Here is a 21473-nt window from a genome sequence, read left to right on the forward strand (position 1 = left end):
GTCCGACGGTGGATCATGCGTTCGGCTCGTGCCGAATCGTGCAGACCTCCTTCCCAGCAATTCAACACTGGAATGGGCCATTTTTCAATCTATGGCCGTGGCACGTGCGTCATCATGCCACTTAGGCGGAGGGTGGCGCCTACACGTCCTTAAACGCACTGAATGCGACGCGCTGAGCTTCCAGACGTTGAGCTGTGCGATGCGAATGTATATGCCTGTCTCGACAGAACAGAGCGTGTGGTATATTCGGGCAATCTAGTTTTCAACCCATCCAGGCCTTTACGGTCGATGGCCTTTACGCTATGAGTATACTTGTGTCTTGGCTCTTCCTTCTGTCGTCATCGTCGTCGTCCGTCTTGTTCGTCTTTCCTCTCTTTACTCTAACGCTGAGGAGGAGGAGAAAGTTGAATGTTAACAAAGGCGTGCAGATGTCTGCCTGAGGTACATTCCTCTAGCCAGTTTCTGTTGAATGTTAAGAAAGGCGCGCAGAGTTCTGCCTGAGTTATACATTCCTCTCGCCAGCTTCTCTAAGCCGGCTAGAGGAATGTACCTCAGGCAGAACTCTGCACGCCTTTCTTAACAATAAACTTTCTGTATCACCTTCTCCCTCATCAGTTCTCTTTGAACATCCTGGGGGCACGCGCGTCGTCCTTGGGATCAATCGATGTTCGTCTTTGCTGCCGGTTCGAAGTCAAGGCAGCTTCCTCGCACATTTATTCATTGCATACGTATTACACACGGTTAGTTGATATTACGAAACTTTGCAAAATGTGAAACTGTATAATTCGTTGACTGCGCAAACTTGCAAATTTTCAGTGACCAAGCCAAGAGCAATGACCGCTGCAGAGTTTTGCAAACTGCTGAAGTAGAAACGAACTGCCCGTGCAGGTGGCCCTTGCTGTGTACTTCTATATAATCTTGTTGTCGTTTGGACTTCTCCCGTTGATCGCAATTATGGAAGAAAAAAATAACTGCATTCGTCATCACTATTATTTTTGTCCTCACGTTCATCATTGATCATCGCGCTGGCAAAGCACCGCACACAGAGAAGAAGAAGCGCGCGTGGTTTTCAGCCGTGCGTTCCGTGCTGGTCACTCATCGATTCGAGCAGGCAGGCGATTCAGCACCTTGCGTCGAAACTCGTCCAGCAGCAGCGTTTTGGCCGGTCACGGTGAAGACCCCGTTTCCGTGGCGCCCCTGCAGTCTGCCGGAGACGCAAGGCCAAAGAGGGCGTCAGCGTACCGCCGCCATCTTGTCGAGCTACCTTGACCGACCGCGGCCATGGCGGAAGTAGAGCGCGAGAAGTGGTCGAACAAGATCGAGTTCATCCTCTCTTCCGTCGGCCTGTCTGTCGGCCTGGGCAACGTCTGGCGCTTTCCGTACGTGGCCTTCGACAATGGCGGAGGTCGGTACATAACATGCAGCGAAAGCGATATCGCAGTTTTGACGCGCATTCCCTTATGGAGCATTCGACTGAACATGCCGAAGGAAACGGACGTTCCACGAGCTGTGGCTCTATTTCGATACATCGAAGTGTGCCGACCTTGACTGGTCAAGCAGCGCAAGTCAGCACTCTTTCGTTGACAGAGATTTAGCAGGGTTACTCGGACGTGTGCGACATTTGTGCCAGCATTCGCATTGCGACGGGGTTATATCTTGAGCTATGAATGCGCGGTAAAGGCAAAATCAATTCTGAAGAATTCTTACCAGTGCTAGTTCAGCACTTGTCTGCTCTTTGCGCGCCTGCAAACATCCGGCAGGATGTTAAAGCAAATGGCTCTCTTCATTGTGGACTCTAATACATGTACGATGCTCTCGCGATGAGTCAATAACACAAGACCTTAGGTATATTATCCCCTGATCCGTTCAACGCAGTAGCAAGTCGCTGTGATTTTCTTCCTGTTCCATGCACAGGGGCGTTCATGGTGCCGTATATTGTCCTCATGCTCATCCTGGGTCGCCCCATGTACTACTTGGAGCTCGTCCTGGGCCAATTCGCCAGCAACGCGCAGGCCAGGGCCTTCGGCGGATTCCCTCTCGCCAAGGGTGAGAGTGCGCGCGACCGCTTATGTATGACAGCAGCGACCTAGTGACATAACTAGTGAGCTGGGTGTAGAACGCAGTGTAGAACGAACAAAACTCAATACAGTGCTGTGCTGGACCTTCGCCGACGCCTCTGTCGGTAAAAAAGAGAAAGAGACAAAGAAAACATGCAAGTTTTTATTTCATACTGGCTGAGGCGTTGGCATGGTTGCGCGACGGCCCAGTATTTATTCGACTTCGTACAGGTACATTAACAAAGTTTATTGAAAGTATATGTATATATACACATCCACTCGAAAATATAGCACGAAGCTAGAAAGGATCGACGCGCCCCGTTACCGGTATTCCTCTGAAAGTTTCGCAGTTGAAGAAAAATTACCCCTGGTCCGCGGGGATCAAACTTGCGACCAAAACCTTCCCGGTGAGGTCGCTCTACGATCTGGGCTAACCATGAGGCTAACAGATGGCAGAGTCGACGACTCTAAGCGAACAGACAGCGACCGCTCCTGAGTTAGGGCGTTGGTCCCGGCTTCGAACCCCGAACGAGGTCAAGTTTTTTTTCATCCAAGCAGGAGCGTGTAGTTTTGCGCTAAATTCGGCTGGATGGCAACTTATCTCTTTCGCGAAACTGCATGAAATCGGAAGTTCAGGCATGCATGGAAACGAGACAGAGAAGTGTAGGCAGGTTAGCCTTAGGAGCACACGGGGACACCCGTAATGAGGGAGTGCAGGGGGACATGGGATGGACGTCATTTGAAGGTAGAGAGGCAATAAGTAAACTAAAATTTGAACAGAGACTCCCAGCACTGGAGGAAAAAAGGTGGGCAGGAAAAGTGTGCAAATATCTGTACATGAAAAACATGAACACAAAGTGGACACTCAGAGCGAGGAAGCTGATGAATAGATACCTACAGCCGAGGGAGGGGGTCCAAAGTGGTTCTAGTGTGGGAAAGGACGTGAAGGAGACGGAAAGAAAAATGTGGGAAGAAAGAATGCTCGGAAAGCCATCGCTATCAATGTATAGGTCACAAAAACAGGAGATTAAGAGAGAGCTCTTATTTGATAACTCGCGGGGCAGCTCACTATTATTCGAGGCTAGGACGGGGGTTTTGAGAACGAAAACATACAGGGCTAAATTTGAAGACGTGGACCTTCGGTGCACAGCTTGCGGAGCCGAAATGGAGACCACTGAGCATATAGTGCTGAGATGCACAGCCCTTCGCCCGACCCTGGCAGAGGGAACAGGGGCAGATATGGAAGGGGCATTAGGTTTTCCCGGGGAACGAGGGCAAATAGACGAGAAAAGAGTGGCAGTAACGAAGGGGAGGCTAGAGGATTGGTGGAGGAAGTCAAGGGATACATGATAACATAAATCGGGGACATAATGTTTCCTCTACTGTTTTAGATAGTCATCTTGGGGGGAGGAGGGGAGTAAAAACTAGGTTGAGAAAAAGAGGATATAAAGATAGAAAAAAAAGAATAATAATAAAATAGGAGGGGGAGCAAAAGGCTAGGTGGCGCCAGCTGCCGCCCGTTACAAAGGGAATAGCCGCCATCCATCCATCCATCCATCCATGCCCGTACCCTTGTGATTGCTGCGAACCCTGTTTGCTCCGAAATTACGAAACTAACGTTAGTGGCATCGCCGATCACATCGCAGGCGTGGGCTGGGCCATGGTGTACGCGTGCGCCTTCATCAGCCTGTACTACAACGTGATCTTGGGCTACGCGCTGCTCTATCTAGTCTACTCCTTCAGCGGGACGCTGCCGTGGACGAGCTGCGACTACTCCGATTGGGCCGACAGCGACTGTTACAACCCTCTGCCGGGCGTCGTAAGTCGCATGCCGCGCCCCTTGTGATCCATGTGATTCACACCGGAACGCGATTTCATGCCGCAGCCAGGCTCGGTGCACTTCTGATTGGATCGGGCCAATGTAGAAACGGGAGAACAAAGGCCGATTACGTGGGCATGCAGTGTTGGTTGGCTTAGAAGACCTGTCATCTAAGCCAGCCACCTGGAAATAAAGCGATCTTAATACACCCATTCTGTTGCTTTAATAACTCCACTACGCATCACATGAGCTGCCCAACTCAATATATTTGATTCTCTTAAACTTAGCTAGAACATCGGGTATACCCCCGCTCGCTCTTTAATCCCACCGCTGTCTTCCTGTCTCTTAATGTTGCGCATATCATTATTTATTCCCTCGCTCGTTGCACGGTCCTTACTTTCTTTTCAAGCTCCTTTGTTATTTTCTGAGTTTGTTTCATAGGTTAATAGGTTAGCACTGGCAGAACGCAATGATTGTATTCCTGCAAAAGACAACGGCAAGGTGCCGGTCGTGCCTGGAGAATGCCTGCCGCATGCGCTACACTACCAACTTTTATTCGAGGGAAGGTTGAAGGATGAAGCCGGAGGATGAAGCGGTACGATGAAAATGGGAAATTCGCAGGCATAGGATTAAGCTCGCATGACGGGGTCAATTGTAGATCTCTGGGGAGAAGCCTACGCACTGTAGTGCATGATTGGGCTGACGGCGATGACGAAATCGAGCAATCAAAGGGTTACGCTTTGAACTTTACTTAAACCATGCGCAGTCTGTTTTTATAGCCTTTCATTTGCACGAACCCGACGGAATAGTGTCGATTCAGACGTCACAGCTTGACCCGTCGGCATCCACGTGACGGGTGCAGATTGTTGTGGCCGCAAATAGGCGTCGATGCGAGGCGCTAAGTTCTGTCGGTTATACACGCACAGGTGCCGTGCCGGACGGTCGAGCCGCGCCTGCTGAGGCTGTACGCGGGAGAGAACTACACGGGGCCCGACGCGCACGCCATCCTGCACGGCTCCGACGTGGTGCTCGTGCCGCGGCAGGCCTACGAGCTCCTCGCCAACTCCTGCACCATGGCCACCCAGACGGCGCCCGAGCAGTTCTTCTAGTAGGTGCTCTCTTCTCAAAGGAAAAAAAGCAGCAGAAGGGTGCTTAAAGGGACACTACAGAGCGACGCTAAACATGACTCGTGAACAGTGCTATTGTGCTGCGTTAAGGACTGACTCCGAGCTAGCTCGTGAGGCAACAGAATCGTTTTTTTCTTTTAAAGCATTGGCAAACAATAGCACGAGCCGCTGCGCACGGGTACGATGCTAGCCACTGTGCAACTTCTTTTCTTCCCTCTTGCCTTTTATTTTTTTTTTGCAGTCACCTATCAAGGATGATAACTAAGATTGATTAACGCTCAGGCAGATTTAAAAACCGAGAAGCCATTGAAAAAAAAAAAAAGAAGCTGGAAGGGGTCAGAAACAACACACAAAATACTAATGTGATTCGCTTTCACAGAACAAATTGGGAGATGATTAAGTACGGGATTTTCTGTGACTTGCAGCGTCGATTAGAGACGCTTTGGTTCGGACTCGGGTCAGCCCACCTCCCAGTCCCTGGCCTTTCTTATGTCCACTGTTCTTATGAATCCCACTGCAAATTGGGTTCATTGTCGTAACGTGCGACTGAATTGTTTGCCGTAAAGTTCGGCAGCGTCTGCATAAACATCGTCGTTTAACATGTTCCGCGCGTACTGCACGCGGAATCGTAAGTTGTCAGGTCTTGCTCACTCGCACTTACAGGTGCGCGATGCCGTGATATGTCGCAATCTACCGCGCTCGGTGCTTGTCGCGTGAATCTAGAGAAACCAGTTTTAAATCCCGGCCCACGCGAATTCGTGCAGTTATAACAGTGGTTGCAGTTGTGGTATTGTTCGTAATGTGCACTCAGAAATATCCCCAGTATGCTGGCTGCGTTATCTGTACCTCGAAGAGAGTGCGGTGCTCTTTCCGCAATGTCATTTACTGTGAGGAAGCCAGCTTTAAGAACTGTCTTCAGCGCGATATGCATGCCGGCAGAAAAGCGCAAAAAAAAAATGAAGTAAGACAAAGTGTTTCGTTTCATCACTTCTTCCCTTCTGCCTGTGGTGATCGTTTGAAAGACTATGTTCCGTACGTAGGTGAGGCGTGCATCTTTGGATGAGTGTTTTCTGAATCATACATCTGACGGAAAGGGAGCTGCAGTTTTCACCATGTTATCGATAACCTGAAACGCAGTTGTTTGCATCGAACCTATATTCGGGCGAAAAAAAAAAAACATCATAAGGAAGAGTTGAGCCATAAAAAGAAAAACTGCATTTTACCTTCTGAAGCAGTTACCATATATAAAGAAAGCATGAACACACCCCGCTCAAGATCAACCATGAGCAGCTGCTCAAGCGAACATTCGTTCATTTGCATAACTGGAGGTTGCTATAAGTCGTGAGAAGGGGTACATTGCAGTAAAGCTGATTTAGCGCAGTCGTTGACTGGGAAATAATTTCCCGGTGTTTTTCTTCATCCAACGGGTACCACACGTGGCACCTGAGTGTAGCGGCCTGAGCAGACGATAAAAATGCACGTTTTCGCTCTGTGACATCGTAATTTTTCTGATGCACACTACAATCACTAATATGGCGGTTTGCGGCCCCGTGCTGCTGCTTATTTCTCCACCTCCAGTCGCCACGTGCTTGGACTGAGCAGCGGCATCGAGCATCTGGGCTCGCTACAGCCTCGGCTGGCCATCGCTCTCGTCGTGTCGTGGTTGTGCGTGTACCTGTGCATCTTCAAGGGAATCAAGTCGTCGGGAAAGGTGTGCATTGGGGTCGGCTCAGAAAGTGCGCCGAGGTGACCTTTATTGATTGATTTATTGACTGATTGACTGACTGACTGATTGGTTGATTGTATAATAATCTGGAATAACCATAGAATAGTCTTGATATTGTACAAAGAACAACAGACCAGGAAGCGCCATATCACTACCTCGAGCTATCGCGGGCATGTGAGGTATCTTGCGGGCAAACTAGAAGTCAGATTAAATCAACCAATCAAATATTTAGTACACGGAAAAATTCATAACACACATAAAGTTAAACGCACACGTAAATACGCAGAAGAAGGTTCCAAAAGAGGAGATTGCACCGAAAGGCTCAACATGATTTGGTCCCTCACCAGACCAGATCCGGGACCAGATCCTCACCGGGACCAGGTCGTCAGAGAAAGAAGGAATGCGGAATCGCAAGAAGAAATAGAAGAAAATAGACTTCGTAATCAAAAAAGCACTAGTGTCTTACGTCAATCAATCAATCAATCAATCAATCAATCAATCAATCAATCAATCAATCAATCAATCAATCATGCTTCGCCCCTTCACGCTGTTGTCTTCTAAGTGCAGTCTTACCAACTCGTCTACTTGACCACACTTACTGCAAATACTCATATAGTGCGTACCCAGGCCCTAGAAATCATAATTTGGCATTAGAATGTTAGGAAAACGCTGAGCGTTCCGTATACTTCTGTACAGGAAAATACGGACACTGTTTTGGTCTTACTAGCAGTTTAGTTGATGTCCATTTTCTGTGCATTTGCCGCCTGGGTAGGCGGTCTACGTGACGTCACTGGCTCCGTTTCTCATCCTGGGCATGCTGTTCGTGCGTGGCATCACTCTTCCGGGAGCTTCGGACGGAATCCGGTTCTACCTGGTGCCCGATTGGTCGATCATCACGCGCGCAAGGGTCAGCACTCAGGATCTTTGAGTTCATTCTGCGCCGTTTTATTACTGTGTTGTCACACTGTCAAGCACTCAAGATATTGTCAAACTACAGTGTAATACACATTAGTCAAACGTCGCTCTCATGTCGCAGTGACTTCACATTTGGGTTATAACGTCAGTTCTCACCAATTGCGACGACGATGCGAAAAATCGTGTTTCTTTTTTATTTTTCGCATTGTACTTAATTTCTCAGTTTAAGCGCGACGCTACCTCTCCTTTAGAGCGACTTAAATACCGTAAAGATGCGAATTTTGTTTCTAGCCGACAGAGATTCAGGAACTCGCTCAGGCAGTACGGGGATGATTTCTTCGCCGAATTGCACTCCTCTGGATTTAAACTGCTCCGAATGTACTTCTTTACGAATGAATTTAATATGAGAATGTCTCAAGCTTTGTTGAAAACTCGTGTATAGGATCACCACTCTCTTGCGCTACTTTATCTTACTAAGGCTTAATCAAGGCGGCTTTGACGAGCGTTTGCGTTAGTTGATTGTCCAAGTCATTACCCTAATTTGACTCAAGCCATCTTAGAGGTTATTCCTTCACGATGTGTGAGGTGTTTCGCTACTGTTTTGTTATTATTCACGCACGCAAATTTCGGTGACACATGCGTATACCACTGCACTTGCCACCTGGCGTCCCATACAAAATTGTCAGTAGTCGATGCAATTATTAACTCATCCTAGAAGCGACGATACAAGTACCTGAACTCACTGTTTTGTTCATGGATCGGGCATTGCAGGTGTGGAAGAACGCTGCCGAGCAGATATTCTACTCGCTTAGCCTCGCCGAGGGTATGATCATCTGCTTTGGCGGATTCAACGAATTCAGGAACCGGCTTCACAAGTTGGTGCTCTTCTTACTCATTCAGTTTCATTAATGTATACCTTAGGCACATGAGGTTTCTTAAATTGTGGACTTTTACCTGCCAAAACCACGAACTGATTATGAGGCACGTCGTAGTGACGGACTCCGAAAATTTGACCACCTGGGGTTCTTTAACGTGCGCCTAAATCTATAGGGTGTTTTCGCATCTCGCCCCCTCTCAAATGCGGCGGCCGTGGCCGGAATTCGATCTCGCTACGTTGTGCTTAGGAGTTCAACACCATAGCCACTAAGTAACCATGGCGGGTACGAGGTTTCTTACTTTCGAAAAGTACGACTTTGGAAGAGCATGCTTGGAAAAGCTTCAAGTGCGAAAGACGGGACCACAAACGTTCGTATCGTCTTCATTGTGTTCCTGTGTGTGGCGCGTCAACGTTTTCCATATCGGTTTCTTTCGTACGCGAAAGCACTAATACGAGCTACGCACCGTAAAGAAATTCGTAGAACACATACAGCTATAGAGTATATAGTACCGATATCAATAGACCGTGCGAGAGATAGCTAGCGGAGGTCGACAAATGCTTGTGCCACCCAGACATACAGTGACCAGCTACGGTAATTTTGTTTGCACACGCGCAACAATCACATGGAACTGTTTCTCTGGGTAATTCGCACGGCGGACGAAACCGCCGATTCACGCCGCAGACGCAACGTGACGCGTCACCTGTTGCGCAGCAGGCATGTATAGTTAGCAGGTGGTGCTGTCCATGTGTGATAGTAATTCGGTGGCGACGGGCCGCGTCAGGTTCTGTCTGTGGAATTCACGTGTCAGTAATTCGCTCTGCCGATTGCATCCATCTCAAAAGCGACAGGCCACCAGCAGACAGGTCGTGTTTTACGCTTGCTCGCAGGGACGTGCTCGTCGTGGCGGCGGCCGACTTCGTGGTGAGCCTGATGGGCGGCATGGTGGTCTTCTCGGTGCTCGGCAACATGGCGTACAACATGGACGTTCCCGTCAACGACGTCGTTTCTTCCGGTGAGGATCGTCGCGCTCGAAAATCACTTGCGCAAGTACTACGGACCGCCGTAATTTATCGCAGCACGTATACAGTAGTTGTAAGTGGTTACGCATAATTTGGCAAAAAAAAGAAAAAAAATGACTGTGGCTTAGGTAAGGTTAAGCCCAGGATGCGAAGCATGCTAGCCTTTATTTTAGTTGTTGAACCACTGTTTAGCCTGGTGAACTGCTGTTGCTTGGCTATATTTGGTTCGGCTAGACGAAGAAACAACTCATGAGTTACTCTGCTTCGCCTTCAAGAGTGGAACGCGACAGCGTTCCCGTCGACCCGCCATTACAATGGGCTACGGCGCAGCGACTACGCGCCCCGCATTGAACGCGGTGAGCGTCGAGCAACGCAGCGTTCGGCGCGGCAACGAAATGTGCGCCTGAGCAAGCGACGCACGCCTGAGCGTTAGAAACAGCTCGTTTCTAAGGCAACACCGCATTCACTAGAGGCGCTTTTGTACCGCTTTGAAGCATCGTACTCGTGGCTCAGTGGTAGCGTCTCCGTCTCACACCCCGGGGACCCTGGTTCGATTCCCACCCAGCTCATCTTGCAAGAGTTGAGCCAAAGCCACTTCTCCTCTGTCGTGACGTCACGGTGTCACGTGGTATTCAAGGCGACACCGCCGCGCCTGAGGAGCTGGGTTGAGCTCTCGTAATATGCTTCGCATAAAAATGGCTGTGGCTTAGCTAAGGTTAAGCCCAGGATGCGAAGCATACTAGCCTTTATATTAGTTGTTGAACCACTGTTTAGCCTGGTGAACTGCTGTTGCTTGGCTACATTTGGTTCGGCTAGACGAAGAAACAACTCATGCGTTACTCTGCTTATTCCTTTATTTTCAAACCAATAAATACGCTATGGTGATCAGTAAAGTAGTGGCTCTTTGTTTGAACATCGCTTATCTCGTATTTTCTCGCCACATTTCTGTGCAGGATCAAGTCCAAGCTGCTACCAAACGAGCTGTTTCTAAGGCTCAGGCGTGCGTCGCTTGCTCAGGCGCACATTCCGTTGCCGCGCCGAACGCTGCGTTGCTCGACGCTCACCGCGTCCGATGCGGGGCGCGTAGTCGCTGCGCCGTAGCCCATTGCCTTACACCCCTTGGCGGGTCGACGGGAACGCTGTCGCGTTTTGAAGCTGTTATGACGTCATATGGTAGCTACGCGGCCGTGCGCGGCGCAGCAAGGAAGAGCGTGGTTGTGCGGCTAGTATGCTTCGCATAAAAGGTCATCGCGGAAATATTGATGGCACTCGACGTGAAACACCCATCGAGGAACCGTTCGCGGCTCTGGCGACCAAATATCATGGACGGTAAAAAAAAGAGGCTATGTCGCACGTTGCTGGCTCCGTTTCCCGGCTCTGTTTCATACGTGTGGGAAAGAGAGGAAGGAGGGAGGGAGGGAGGAGAGGAGCATGCATGTTTCCTTTTTTTTACTTCTCTTTAGCGCACGTCTTTATAGAGATATACGGGCTTGAGTACCGATGACTGAGCTTTAGATGCAGCACACTGTATATGCAGGAAACTTTGAACAGCAAATCTTCACGAGCAACAAAATTGTTTCTAGATCGCAGTGATTTTTTTGAGCGACAGAACTGTCGTCAATTTCACCTGCTTCACAACTTGGTATAAGCTTCCTCGAAGCATGTACATCTCTTGCAACCTTTCACCATCAAAGACGACTTACATCGGGAGGTATACTGAGGCCGCGGCGCGATACATTATTGAGAACAGAAATGATTTTTCGAAAAACTTGACGCAACAATCGCAAGAGGGGCCTAACTTCATAAGCTTTGAGAAAAATTCGGCAGAGTTTGCAGGTACGCATTTATTTTTCCATGTTCTTCCTTTCGTGCAGGCGTCGGACTGGCGTTCATCGCGTATCCGCAGGCGCTGAGTATGATCGCTTACCCGCAGATCTGGTCGGCGGCCTTCTACGCGATGCTGTTCTTCCTCGCCATTGATACGGAGGTAGGTGGGACGAATGAATGGTTATAGCTTCATTCATTCTGGCAAGTGGGCGCTCTACCTTGAGGCCAACTCAGATTTCTCTACTCAAGTACTCGCTGAACCAATTTGAAGGACACTAGTAGAATTTAAAGGAGAAAACTGAATTCTACCGACTGTGAAAGGTAGCGTCCTTGACTTCAGGTGATACAGTTGTTTTTAATGAAGGAAATGGGTGAAACCGTGCATTTCGTGACGTCACGCTTAAGCGCGAGGCTGAAAAAAACATAAAAATAACGTTCCAGCGCGTATACATTCAGCACGAAGTAAAAATACATATTTCAATACATCTGAAAATAAAGGCAAAACGCATACGCACTTCAAGGTTGCAGAGTAGCACAGTGGGATACATTGGGTATAATATATACATTGTCAGACGGACCGACAGACGCTCGTCGTCTGATGACCAAGAATGATCCCTTTTAATGTTCCTTCATAAAAATATGTACAGCCAGAATGGTCACATGACTTTTGTGAGAACTGGTCAAAGGAAATGAAAGCATAGCGCTTATCTCAGCGCGTGTCTGTGACACAGGCACACACAGTGCGTGTCAGGATGACGTCACAGACATGTCCCTTTCATCTGCTGCTGAAGTGCTGATTGGCTGGGGGCGCCTGTTTCCTTCTGACGCGTACGCCAGCCCAGCCAATCAGAACTTCAGCAGCAGACGAAATGGACATTACCACTATAGGTCGACATTCACAGAACACCCGTCGCCCCCGATAATCCCTTTACGCTTTCCTTACACAGATCGAACAGACCGATGATCGCAGCGTCATCCGGTGAAAAATAGGCGCAACATACCAGCGAAAACTATAATGAAAGGAAACTGCCTCGTAGTCTGCTCGCTTGTCACTCGCTCCTAGAAGTGACGGCTTCGCGATCGAGTGGCAAAATGGGCCGCTGCTTATGATCATCCGCAGGATGCGTCTGAATAGCGTGCCAAAAGTGTGTCTTTCGTAGCTCCTAAAACGGACTTTTTTTTTTTCGGTGATTCGCACGAAAGCGTGCGCTGACGACTAAGATTTAGCTAAGGAACACAGTCATGTCAATTTATTCATTAAAAAAAGAGAATAGGGCGTACAGAAACCAACGCCATAGAACAGCAGACATTTCCCACAGAAAAGCATTGACGCCTCTCACGTGACGGACATTTGATCGGAGCGTCATCTCGTGGCACCTTTTTCGAAATATGGGACGGTATGAGGCCTTCCTGCAGGGCGCCCTGTCCATACCTGAATACGTATATCTTATACACTGGTCACGCGATATATGTGTCGATACTCACCTCTATATACTCGCACCCACTACGCACTCACTCGCGTTCGCAACCAAGTCTACTCACCTCTCACAGGTGGACTCACGATGGAGGGGCTTTAGACTCACGTTCGTACTCTCGTCTGTCCGCTCACGCCCTTCGTCGCTAGTTTCAAACTCGCGCCTCTGAAATGAGTATACGAATGAGCATGACCGAGTGAGTGTACTCGTGGGCGAGTAGTGACCACCTATACATAGTATGCACGCACGTCATTCAACGATACTCCGCGACTTCCGGTTTGCGGCAGCGCCATCTTGGGGAACCTATAGGCCTATGCGCGAGCCTGTAGATAAGGTACCCCAAGATGCCGGAAGGTAGCGAAAGCAGACGACAGCAGTGGATGTGACGTCACGTGCATACTATGTATGTACTAGCCACCGTACCTGTACTGCAAGCGCGTCACCGTGGGCCCGGCGCTCGCATCGCCCCAACAGTTCTCGTCGGTGGAGTGCCTGCTGACGCCGTTCAAGGACCAGTTCCCGGCGCTGCGATCGCACGGCCCGCTGCTGTCGTTCGCCGCGTGCGCGCTCATGTGCGCGTTCGGCATGCCCATGGCCAGCCGAGGGGGCCTCTACATCCTCACCGTGATGGACACCTACCTGGGCGGATACCTGCTGCCGTGGATCGGGCTCGCCGAGCTGCTCGTCGTCCTGCTCGGTTACGGTACGACGCGACCGCGGGCACCGCGTTGTCACCTGCGCGTATGAGTTAACGCGATCTATACTGCGGGCAGCACAAATCGGGAAAGCGGGAGAAATGCACGGGCCTTGACTTCTAACTACATTTTACATCGACAAAGGGCGTGCATTTATGTAAAGAGCGAGAATAACAATGATAAACGAGAGGTTCGATTTTTTTTTTACTACCACATGAAGGAGAAGCCAGAAAAACAGAGAGAAAGTTTATATTGTGCTGCTTGCGCAGCAAGAAAGGTAACGTATCGATACCGGGGAAGATCATTTCGAAGACAATGAGTGCTTCGAGCTTAGGTATAGCGTTGAGTCCAGCGAATGTCCGTGGCGAAATTCCGAAGGCATCAATTGCAAACCTGCAGAGAACCTCGGCAGAGTTGACGTGCAGGCGAGCTCCGAACCCTACACACAGAAGACCGCCGTCCTCTCCCCAAGCGCGCGGTGTTTTCACTTGGTTAAAACACGTTGGCGGGCTAGTTGCGCTGTGTCTGTGTATCTGTTTCTTTTTACGTCCTCGTTCAGTCACGCTTATACACTCCACCATGGGTGTTTTCACGCTGGTCGCAGGACTGAGGCGCTTCTGCGCCGACATCGAGTTCATGACCGGCGACCAGCCCGGCGTGGCACTCAAGATCTGCTGGGCCGTGTTCTGCCCCTTGTGCCTCACGGTGAGTTGATGTCGCTTAACATTTATTCATTTAGTTATAATAATAATAATAATCATCATCTTGGGGGGGGGGTGGCACTTTCGCCTCGTTTTAAGAGGAAGTTTTAGCTCGGAGGCTCCTGTCTAAATACTCAGGAAAGGAGTAACTGTTTTTCTCGGCAACCACTGCACCGAATACGATGCGGTTTGTTGCACTTAAAAGAAACAAGTTGCAATCTATAGTGACTATTGGCATCAAAATTTTCTACTTAGGCCGCCAATTGTTTAATAAAATTTGTTGACTATTGTAAACTTCACAAAACGAAACTACCAGTTATACAACTCCATAACTTAACGATGAGGAATGACATCAAAATTCTGTAAATTGCATCTAACAGTACAAAGCGGACAAAATTAATGTATTATACACCGCTCCACAATTTACTGTTGTGAGTAGGACTTTGTGTTTACAGAACCCATGCAAACAACGTAACAAGTTCACGTAAGATATAAATTAATATATCAAATTTCTCCACTTTGGATGCTAGATGCATTTTACAGAAGTGCAATATCTGTTCTTGATCCAGAGCTACGAATTTGCAAACTTCGCGCTTCTGTTTTTTCAAACTTTCCAGAGTTTGAAAACTGTTTAAAAGAAGTCAGGCCTAAATAAAGATTCCGCTTCCAATAGTCACTAGAATTTAACTTTGTTTCTCAAATGCGTTCTGCGTTTTACATGTATTTGAATAGGCGGCATCGGAGTTGGCCCCGAGGTAAAGCTTTTTCTTAAGCCTCAATGGCGATATAAATTTCAGGGAATCGAAGCATGCAGGAAAATAACAGGACTTTACTGACTTTCGGCCGGGCTCCGGCCGCAAGGTCAGTTATTTTTCCTACGTGCTTCTATTCCTTGAACTATTTCTGTGCCGCATCATGTGACTCTATGCTATATATATGTATAATATATTTTGAGATGTTCAAAACGCCGCTGTCTGTATTTAGATGACTGTGGCCTTTCACTTTCGGCTAGCACAAGCATTCCTCTTTACATCACCAGGAATTGGGGGAAATATTTCCGCCAAGATGCCTCTGCGAGTGAGGAGCAATACCTGTTTCGTTTAGAAGAAACAACAGCGGACCTTCGTTGCTTACTGCGGAGGTGCAGGCGGACAGAAAAAAAAAAAGACCCAAAGGGTTATATGCCTAGCCAGAAGCTTAAAGACTGGCTATAGTTACTTAACCGAGTACATTATGAAAAGTTCATCATTTGTGATTTAGGGACAGGTCAGTTATTCAGGAACGACGCTGGACTGATAACTTTTAGTCCTCTTCTTAGTCTAGCGTCTTTCCCGTCTGTCTGACTGAACGTTTTCACCACAGGGAATCACAGTGACACATAGCTACTCTCAAAAGAGGCCACCACCATACCAGGAATCCAACCCTCCGCGTGCGCGCAGTGGACTAAGTCCACGAATCTTGCCAATATAAGAGTCATTCCACCTCATCAACAGCACTGGCCAGAGGTACGTAGTGGGCGTAGTCGATTTTAGTATGTTCTACGCGCTCACGCCCTTTGATTCTTCGTATTTATTATGTTATAAAGAAATAATCAATTTCAACGTCCGCTTCACGCAACGCCATACACGGTGTTAAATTTGGGACTGGAACTATCGAGTGGCTAAGCAACAAAACAGCATTGGTTATCACCCTGTAGGTTCCGTGCATGTGGTTAAACAGCGCCACACGGGCGCTTCCCAATGCACCCTCCCGCAGTGGATCGTGATCGCCGACCTGTTTCTGTACAACGAACCGCTGACGCTGGGCGAGTACACGTTCCCGAAGTGGGTGAACGTGGTCGGCACGTACACGGTCATCGTGGCCGTCAAGATCATCGCCGCCTTCGCCCTCTACCACTTGCACAGCTGCGGATACGTGAGTGGCTCGACCACGCCACTGCGAGGCTTCCCGACGTAGTGGCGTAGAATACAACTTTACAATATATGGAGGTTATATATATATATATATATATATATATATATATATATATATATATATATATAGCAGACACGGCTCAAGCATCGAACTCGCCCTTCGTATACAAAATTACCGAAAATCTTCACTGTGATTCCAGTAACGTCGTGTAGGAAATTCGATGCGAGGTGTGTAGGCAGGAATATATCGGCCAAACAGAGACCCCTTTCCGCCTGCGGTTTAACAATCACCGCGCGCATGTGCAAAGTCTCCCCAATTTACCCTTCTCCAGGCACGTTCGGCTGCCAGATCACTCCTTTGAACGCGTGAGCGTTGTGCTCTTGCAATCTGGTTTCCAACACACCCGTGCACGCGAGCAGAGAGAATCTTTTTTCATCCATAAATTTGGAACGTACACTAAAGGAATTAATGAGAATCCGGGGCGGCTGACGTGCCTCCGGGATATGCCGTGAAAGTGCATGGGAAACGCGAATACATGCTCTGTACTCTAAAATTGAGACGCTGGCTATTCACTGCTTGCTCACCCCTCCGCATGCGTCTCAAGGGGGCGAGCGGAAAACCAATAAATTCAGTTTCCTGGACCCTACCACTGAAGTGGTCATTCTGAGTGACCTATTGCCCTTCTTGAAATACGCACGTGCTGACTTGATGTCCGTTGTCTGTTAAACGTTCAATAACTGGACCACAAGGAGGCTATTTAACTCGGCTCCCTAAATCTAAGCCCATGGGCGCACTTGCTTTGCGAATCCCACGCATATATTCTTTTTTGGAACTATTTTTTTTTCGCACCGTAGCTGGACCATAGAGTTGCCGGAACGGGCCGTGCCTTGTATATGTGTACTGTGACACTGTGTTTCTTTCCACAAGTTGCCGCTCTTCTATCTTCCTTCTGGGCCGCTTCTCTATTGTGCCCCCCGCCACCCGATTCAACTTGCCCTCTCTCCCGCTACAACGGCAGCCCACGCACTGGTGCTGCAGAGCGACCGTTTTCTCCCTCCTTGCCTCGGCTGCACGGGAACCTAGCTACCGCTACTTCCCGCCCCCCTCACTCTCCGACTTACGTCTCCCTCCTCCTGTGTGCTTTTCTTTTTCTTTCCTTTTTCTTTCTCTTTCCTTTTTTTTCCTCACTGACCTCCTTGCTCTACATACATGTGACTCCGCCTTCCTCTTGCCCTGCATAGCTGCCAAAGGCCGCTGTAAATCTGCCAAGGCGCCGAAAATCAATCACTGTCACAACTGTTCCTCTCGGTTTGATGTATGTAAGAGCGACCGGGCACCCGGTCTGGTGTCTTCACTACCAGGGCCGAACTGCCATTTTTTTGTAAACCCTGATGAAGATCGGTCCAGCGATCGAAACTGTCGAAATTAGATACTTGTTCTGTTTACCTTGTAGCACCACTCAAGTTCTTTACGTTTGAAAGGTAGCCTGAAGAATCCCTTTCTGCCTACTATAACACACACACACACACACACACACACACACACACACACACACACACACACACACACACACACACACATACATACATACATACACACACACACATACATACACACATACATACACACACACACATACATACATACATACACACACATGCATACACACATACATATATACACACATACATACACACATACATACATACATACATACATACATACACACATACATACATACATACATACATACATACATACATACATACATACATACATACATATATCGAGGAAAAATAATATAGAAAGAGAGATAGGCAGAATGTTATGCAGTAAAAAAATCTATAGCTCGATCATGCAGGCTTGGTTATTATAAGTCTCCGGCCCGTTTCATAGCGGCCGGATGCCATTGTAAATTGCCCGCATCATTATCATTGTCCTCGGGTTGGTGGCACTCGGAGTGTCGTTTCCTCTCATTGCTCGCATTCCTTATGTAGACGACATTCGCCGTTTTGCATACCCGAGTGACGTGGCTACGCTAGCGCACAGGTGCGTGCGCGAAATGAGTCGCGTTCACTCGTGCTCGTTAGGTACGGCGGCTGCAATGATCTGCTGCTTGAACATGCTTCTTGACTGCTGTACGAAAGAATGAAAGGGTACACTGAAAGATTGCTACGCACCTGTCGCAGGGAATTTTTGGACGAATGTTTGGGTGCATAGTACCGATTCTGCAGTATTGGTAGTGATAGGCAACGGCAGGCGCCTATCTTTGTCACTTTGCGGCACGGAAGAGGACATGTATACCGTAGAAGCCCCGTCTGCTGTGGCGCTGCCATCGCCTGCGCCGCAGCCGAGTAACGGGACAGTTAACCTGCTGCCTAATTATATTAACTTTCCTCCAAATTCTTTGATTTGAACTATTGAATGATGTTCTTCTGTCATTTTTTATTTTCTGCTACAATCTCGTCCAGTATTCCTTTAATCCTTTTCTTTTGTTTCTTTATCTGTTTATTTTGATTAACTCAAATAACCTGATTTTTGGCCCATCCCCCCCCCCCCCCGTTGTTTACGTGCAATTTTTTTTTACTTTCACTACTAACAGAACTAGCTAGAGTATAGGAATCGCGTTACTTACCACTACAACCACAGCTATCATCATCATCATCACACCACTACAATCATCATCATCATCAATCATCGGCAAGGGCCGGTCCAGCGCATGGTCCAACTTCCCCTGCTAGACATGGTGGCTCGGAACGAAATCGAGAACAAAATTTGCACTTAATCATATGCTGTATACTAAAAGCCAAAATGGGAGAAACAGAGTAACTTTAACCTGATAAACTACACTTTCACAATTCTATTTTAGTTAGTATGGCGGTGAGAGATTTAATACGCAAAGATAAAGTAAACGCCAAAATTCATTTTTCGTTAACTTCGCTCCAAAACCTAGCTGCCGGTACGTCAGTTTGCCATCATGGATTTCAAGGTATCTTCTAGTACTTGGGCTGTTATGGATTCATCAAAGAAGTTCTCGAAGCTTGCCAGTTTCAGTCCTTGGCTATCTCGTCGCTGAAATCCAGTTTTACTAATAAATAATTAACTAGGTACGAGCAAGTGCCGTCGAAGTTATGTCATGGCCAGCTGGTGCGGGAGCTCTTCAAGTTTTTCTTCCGCCACTCATCATTCGTTTTTGCGTCTTTTCTGGAATTCCGTGCCTCCTATCTCGGCAAGTGAAGGTTTCTTAGCACTGTAGAAGTGCAATGTGATAGTCCGACGGCCACTAGTCGGGAAGCTCTGCAGCGGCGACAGTGGCGGTCGTAGAAATAGGAACGTCTTTGGGAACCGTCACGGCTTTCGTGGAGCCACGATGAAGATTTAGCGTAGTGGTGAATGCCTTCGCATTCACTACAATAGGCGCCCGAGGTCGCCATTTGTGGAGCAGACGATCGGAGAACATGAGATCCTTGCATGTGAAAGATATACATTTACAATATTTGCAAGACAGCCAACAAGCTAGTAAGAGCGCCTACGTCGTGGTTGAGCAGCGTCAAACATGGCGTCCTGTAGAGGCGGCGAAAACCAATGCCTCACGTCGGCTTCTTCGTCGCGTGAGTCGGTTAACACTATGTGTACTAAAGCATAACGCCTTGTACCACGGGGTCAAACACGGCGCCCAGAAGAAGCGGCGAAAACCAATGTCTCACGAGTCGGTTAACACTACGCGTACTAATGCATAGCGCCTTGTACCACGGAGTCTTTGCGAGCGTCAAGGATATCGCGCACCCCGACGCAGGACCTGCACAAGGCCCTGCTTCCTTCGCACAACTGGGGACCTAAGGACCCCGTAGACCATCGCGAGTACCTGTGCTTTCTGCGACAGCGGGGCATGAGCCGCCTGTCCGAGCAAGACTCTCAGCTGTTGCCGCCGCTGGAAGACAAAAGCGGCACCGATTCGTCGCGGGCGCCCCCTGTCGGCCTCGATCAGTCCGTGCCGCTGACGGAAGCAGCAGCGCCCCTGCCGGACAATGCGCCGGCGAATCCTGACGTCACGCCCGACTTGCCTGAGGTGGACGCCGCGCCACCTGCCGCCATTGCTTCTGGCGGCAACGTAACGGCCGCCATTTAAAATCCTAGATGCGTTGATGGACATGGCGACGTCTTTTGCCATCGAATAATATTGTTTCGTGTTTTCGGGACGTTTATCTTGGCGCGTTTCTCGCTGTATATAACGCTCGCCCATTATCCTTATTTTTCCCCCTTTTGCTCCGTGAAATTATGCATTCAAAAAAGCGATTGGCCGTATACTCGCACGAAGAAGTAATCGTAAACGTGTACTGTTACATGAACTAGCGAAAATATAACTAGGCCTCTGGCAAGCATGTACTTCGAGTTGAAGAATGGGAGCCACTCGGGAAGCGACACAATCGTGCAGCTTCTTCTTTAAAGATATTGTTGGGCACGTAGGTTGAGTGCTCGCGTGTATTTTACTCACGTGATGCGCGAAGGGCATGCCTGTCTTCTTCGAGTGTTTGCACCGAAGGTAAAGCCTCGTAGTAATTAACTTTTTGTTCATCCGAAGTTTTCCATCTTTTCTCCCATATTTAAATTCGCGCTGCTCAGTCTTGACCGGCATCGCGTGCTTCCGCTTTAATCCTGCGATACTGTCTCCGGTGCGAACTGTGTCCTGTGTATACATGGTGCGCTCTTTGACACTCTTGTATGCCACCTGTTATCTTGCGATCCACTGGCAGCGTGTCGTTTAGGCAAGCTGCCAAATCCGAGTGAATATCACGTCCAATTCTATGCCGACGGTGTGTGACGACCTACGAAGTTATAAGCTGGCCGAGCGAAATTTTCTCATGTAATGACAGCTCTTTCCGTATCATGGCATGATGGCCACGTTTGATTACTGCACTTGCGTCTCCGGCTCACACCGGTTCACCTAAAGGTTTTGCAACGTATTCGTGGACGTACGCGTCACAAGAAAAGCGGCAATCGTATGCAACGTACCAAGCCTCATTAAATTATAAATAATTCTACATCTAGTCACGAATTCGAAAAGCGGTACATGAACAGATTTGGTTCTCCTTCGTGAGTATATTATTCAGAACGCAACCTGTTTTATTTCAATGTCGCAACATAGCTATCACAACAACGTCGTTATCTTGAAATTCCCGGCGTGTTGCGAACATACTGGCCGTTCAATGATTCAATTTGTGATATGAGTTAAACTGCCACAAGTTGTGACATTTGAGTTGCGACGGTCAGGTAATTTACAGCGCAGTTCCAATCGGCGTCGTTATGATGATGTGTAATG

General features: G+C 48.4%; 1 protein-coding gene across 1 annotated transcript; it reads left to right on the forward strand.

Moving 5' to 3' along the window:
* Positions 1 to 1053: 1053 nt before the first annotated feature.
* On the forward strand, positions 1054 to 20432 carry LOC135914441 (sodium- and chloride-dependent glycine transporter 2-like). The gene is made up of 13 exons (XM_065447300.2): positions 1054 to 1405; positions 1915 to 2046; positions 3704 to 3876; positions 4803 to 4984; positions 6582 to 6714; positions 7502 to 7636; positions 8416 to 8519; positions 9410 to 9534; positions 11416 to 11528; positions 13318 to 13546; positions 14143 to 14243; positions 15995 to 16153; positions 19950 to 20432. Exons 1-13 carry the CDS (start codon positions 1282 to 1284, stop codon positions 20280 to 20282), a joined length of 2043 nt encoding a protein of 680 aa, XP_065303372.2. The 5' UTR covers positions 1054 to 1281; the 3' UTR covers positions 20283 to 20432.
* Positions 20433 to 21473: the final 1041 nt, after the last annotated feature.

This window comes from Dermacentor albipictus, chromosome 6 (genome assembly GCF_038994185.2).
Source record: "Dermacentor albipictus isolate Rhodes 1998 colony chromosome 6, USDA_Dalb.pri_finalv2, whole genome shotgun sequence".
NCBI classification, from domain to species: Eukaryota; Metazoa; Arthropoda; class Arachnida; order Ixodida; family Ixodidae; genus Dermacentor; species Dermacentor albipictus.

What these genes read in the sequence shown, in the direction of transcription:
- LOC135914441 (XM_065447300.2), top strand. Translation starts at nt 1,282, where the DNA reads ATGGCGGAAGTAGAGCGCGAGAAGTGGTCGAACAAGATCGAGTTCATC. An exon ending in GGCCTTCGACAATGGCGGAG is followed by an intron (nt 1,406 to 1,914) that starts GTCGGTACATAA and finishes TTCCATGCACAG; the next exon opens with GGGCGTTCATGGTGCCGTAT. An exon ending in GCGCCCGAGCAGTTCTTCTA is followed by an intron (nt 4,985 to 6,581) that starts GTAGGTGCTCTC and finishes CTCCACCTCCAG; the next exon opens with TCGCCACGTGCTTGGACTGA.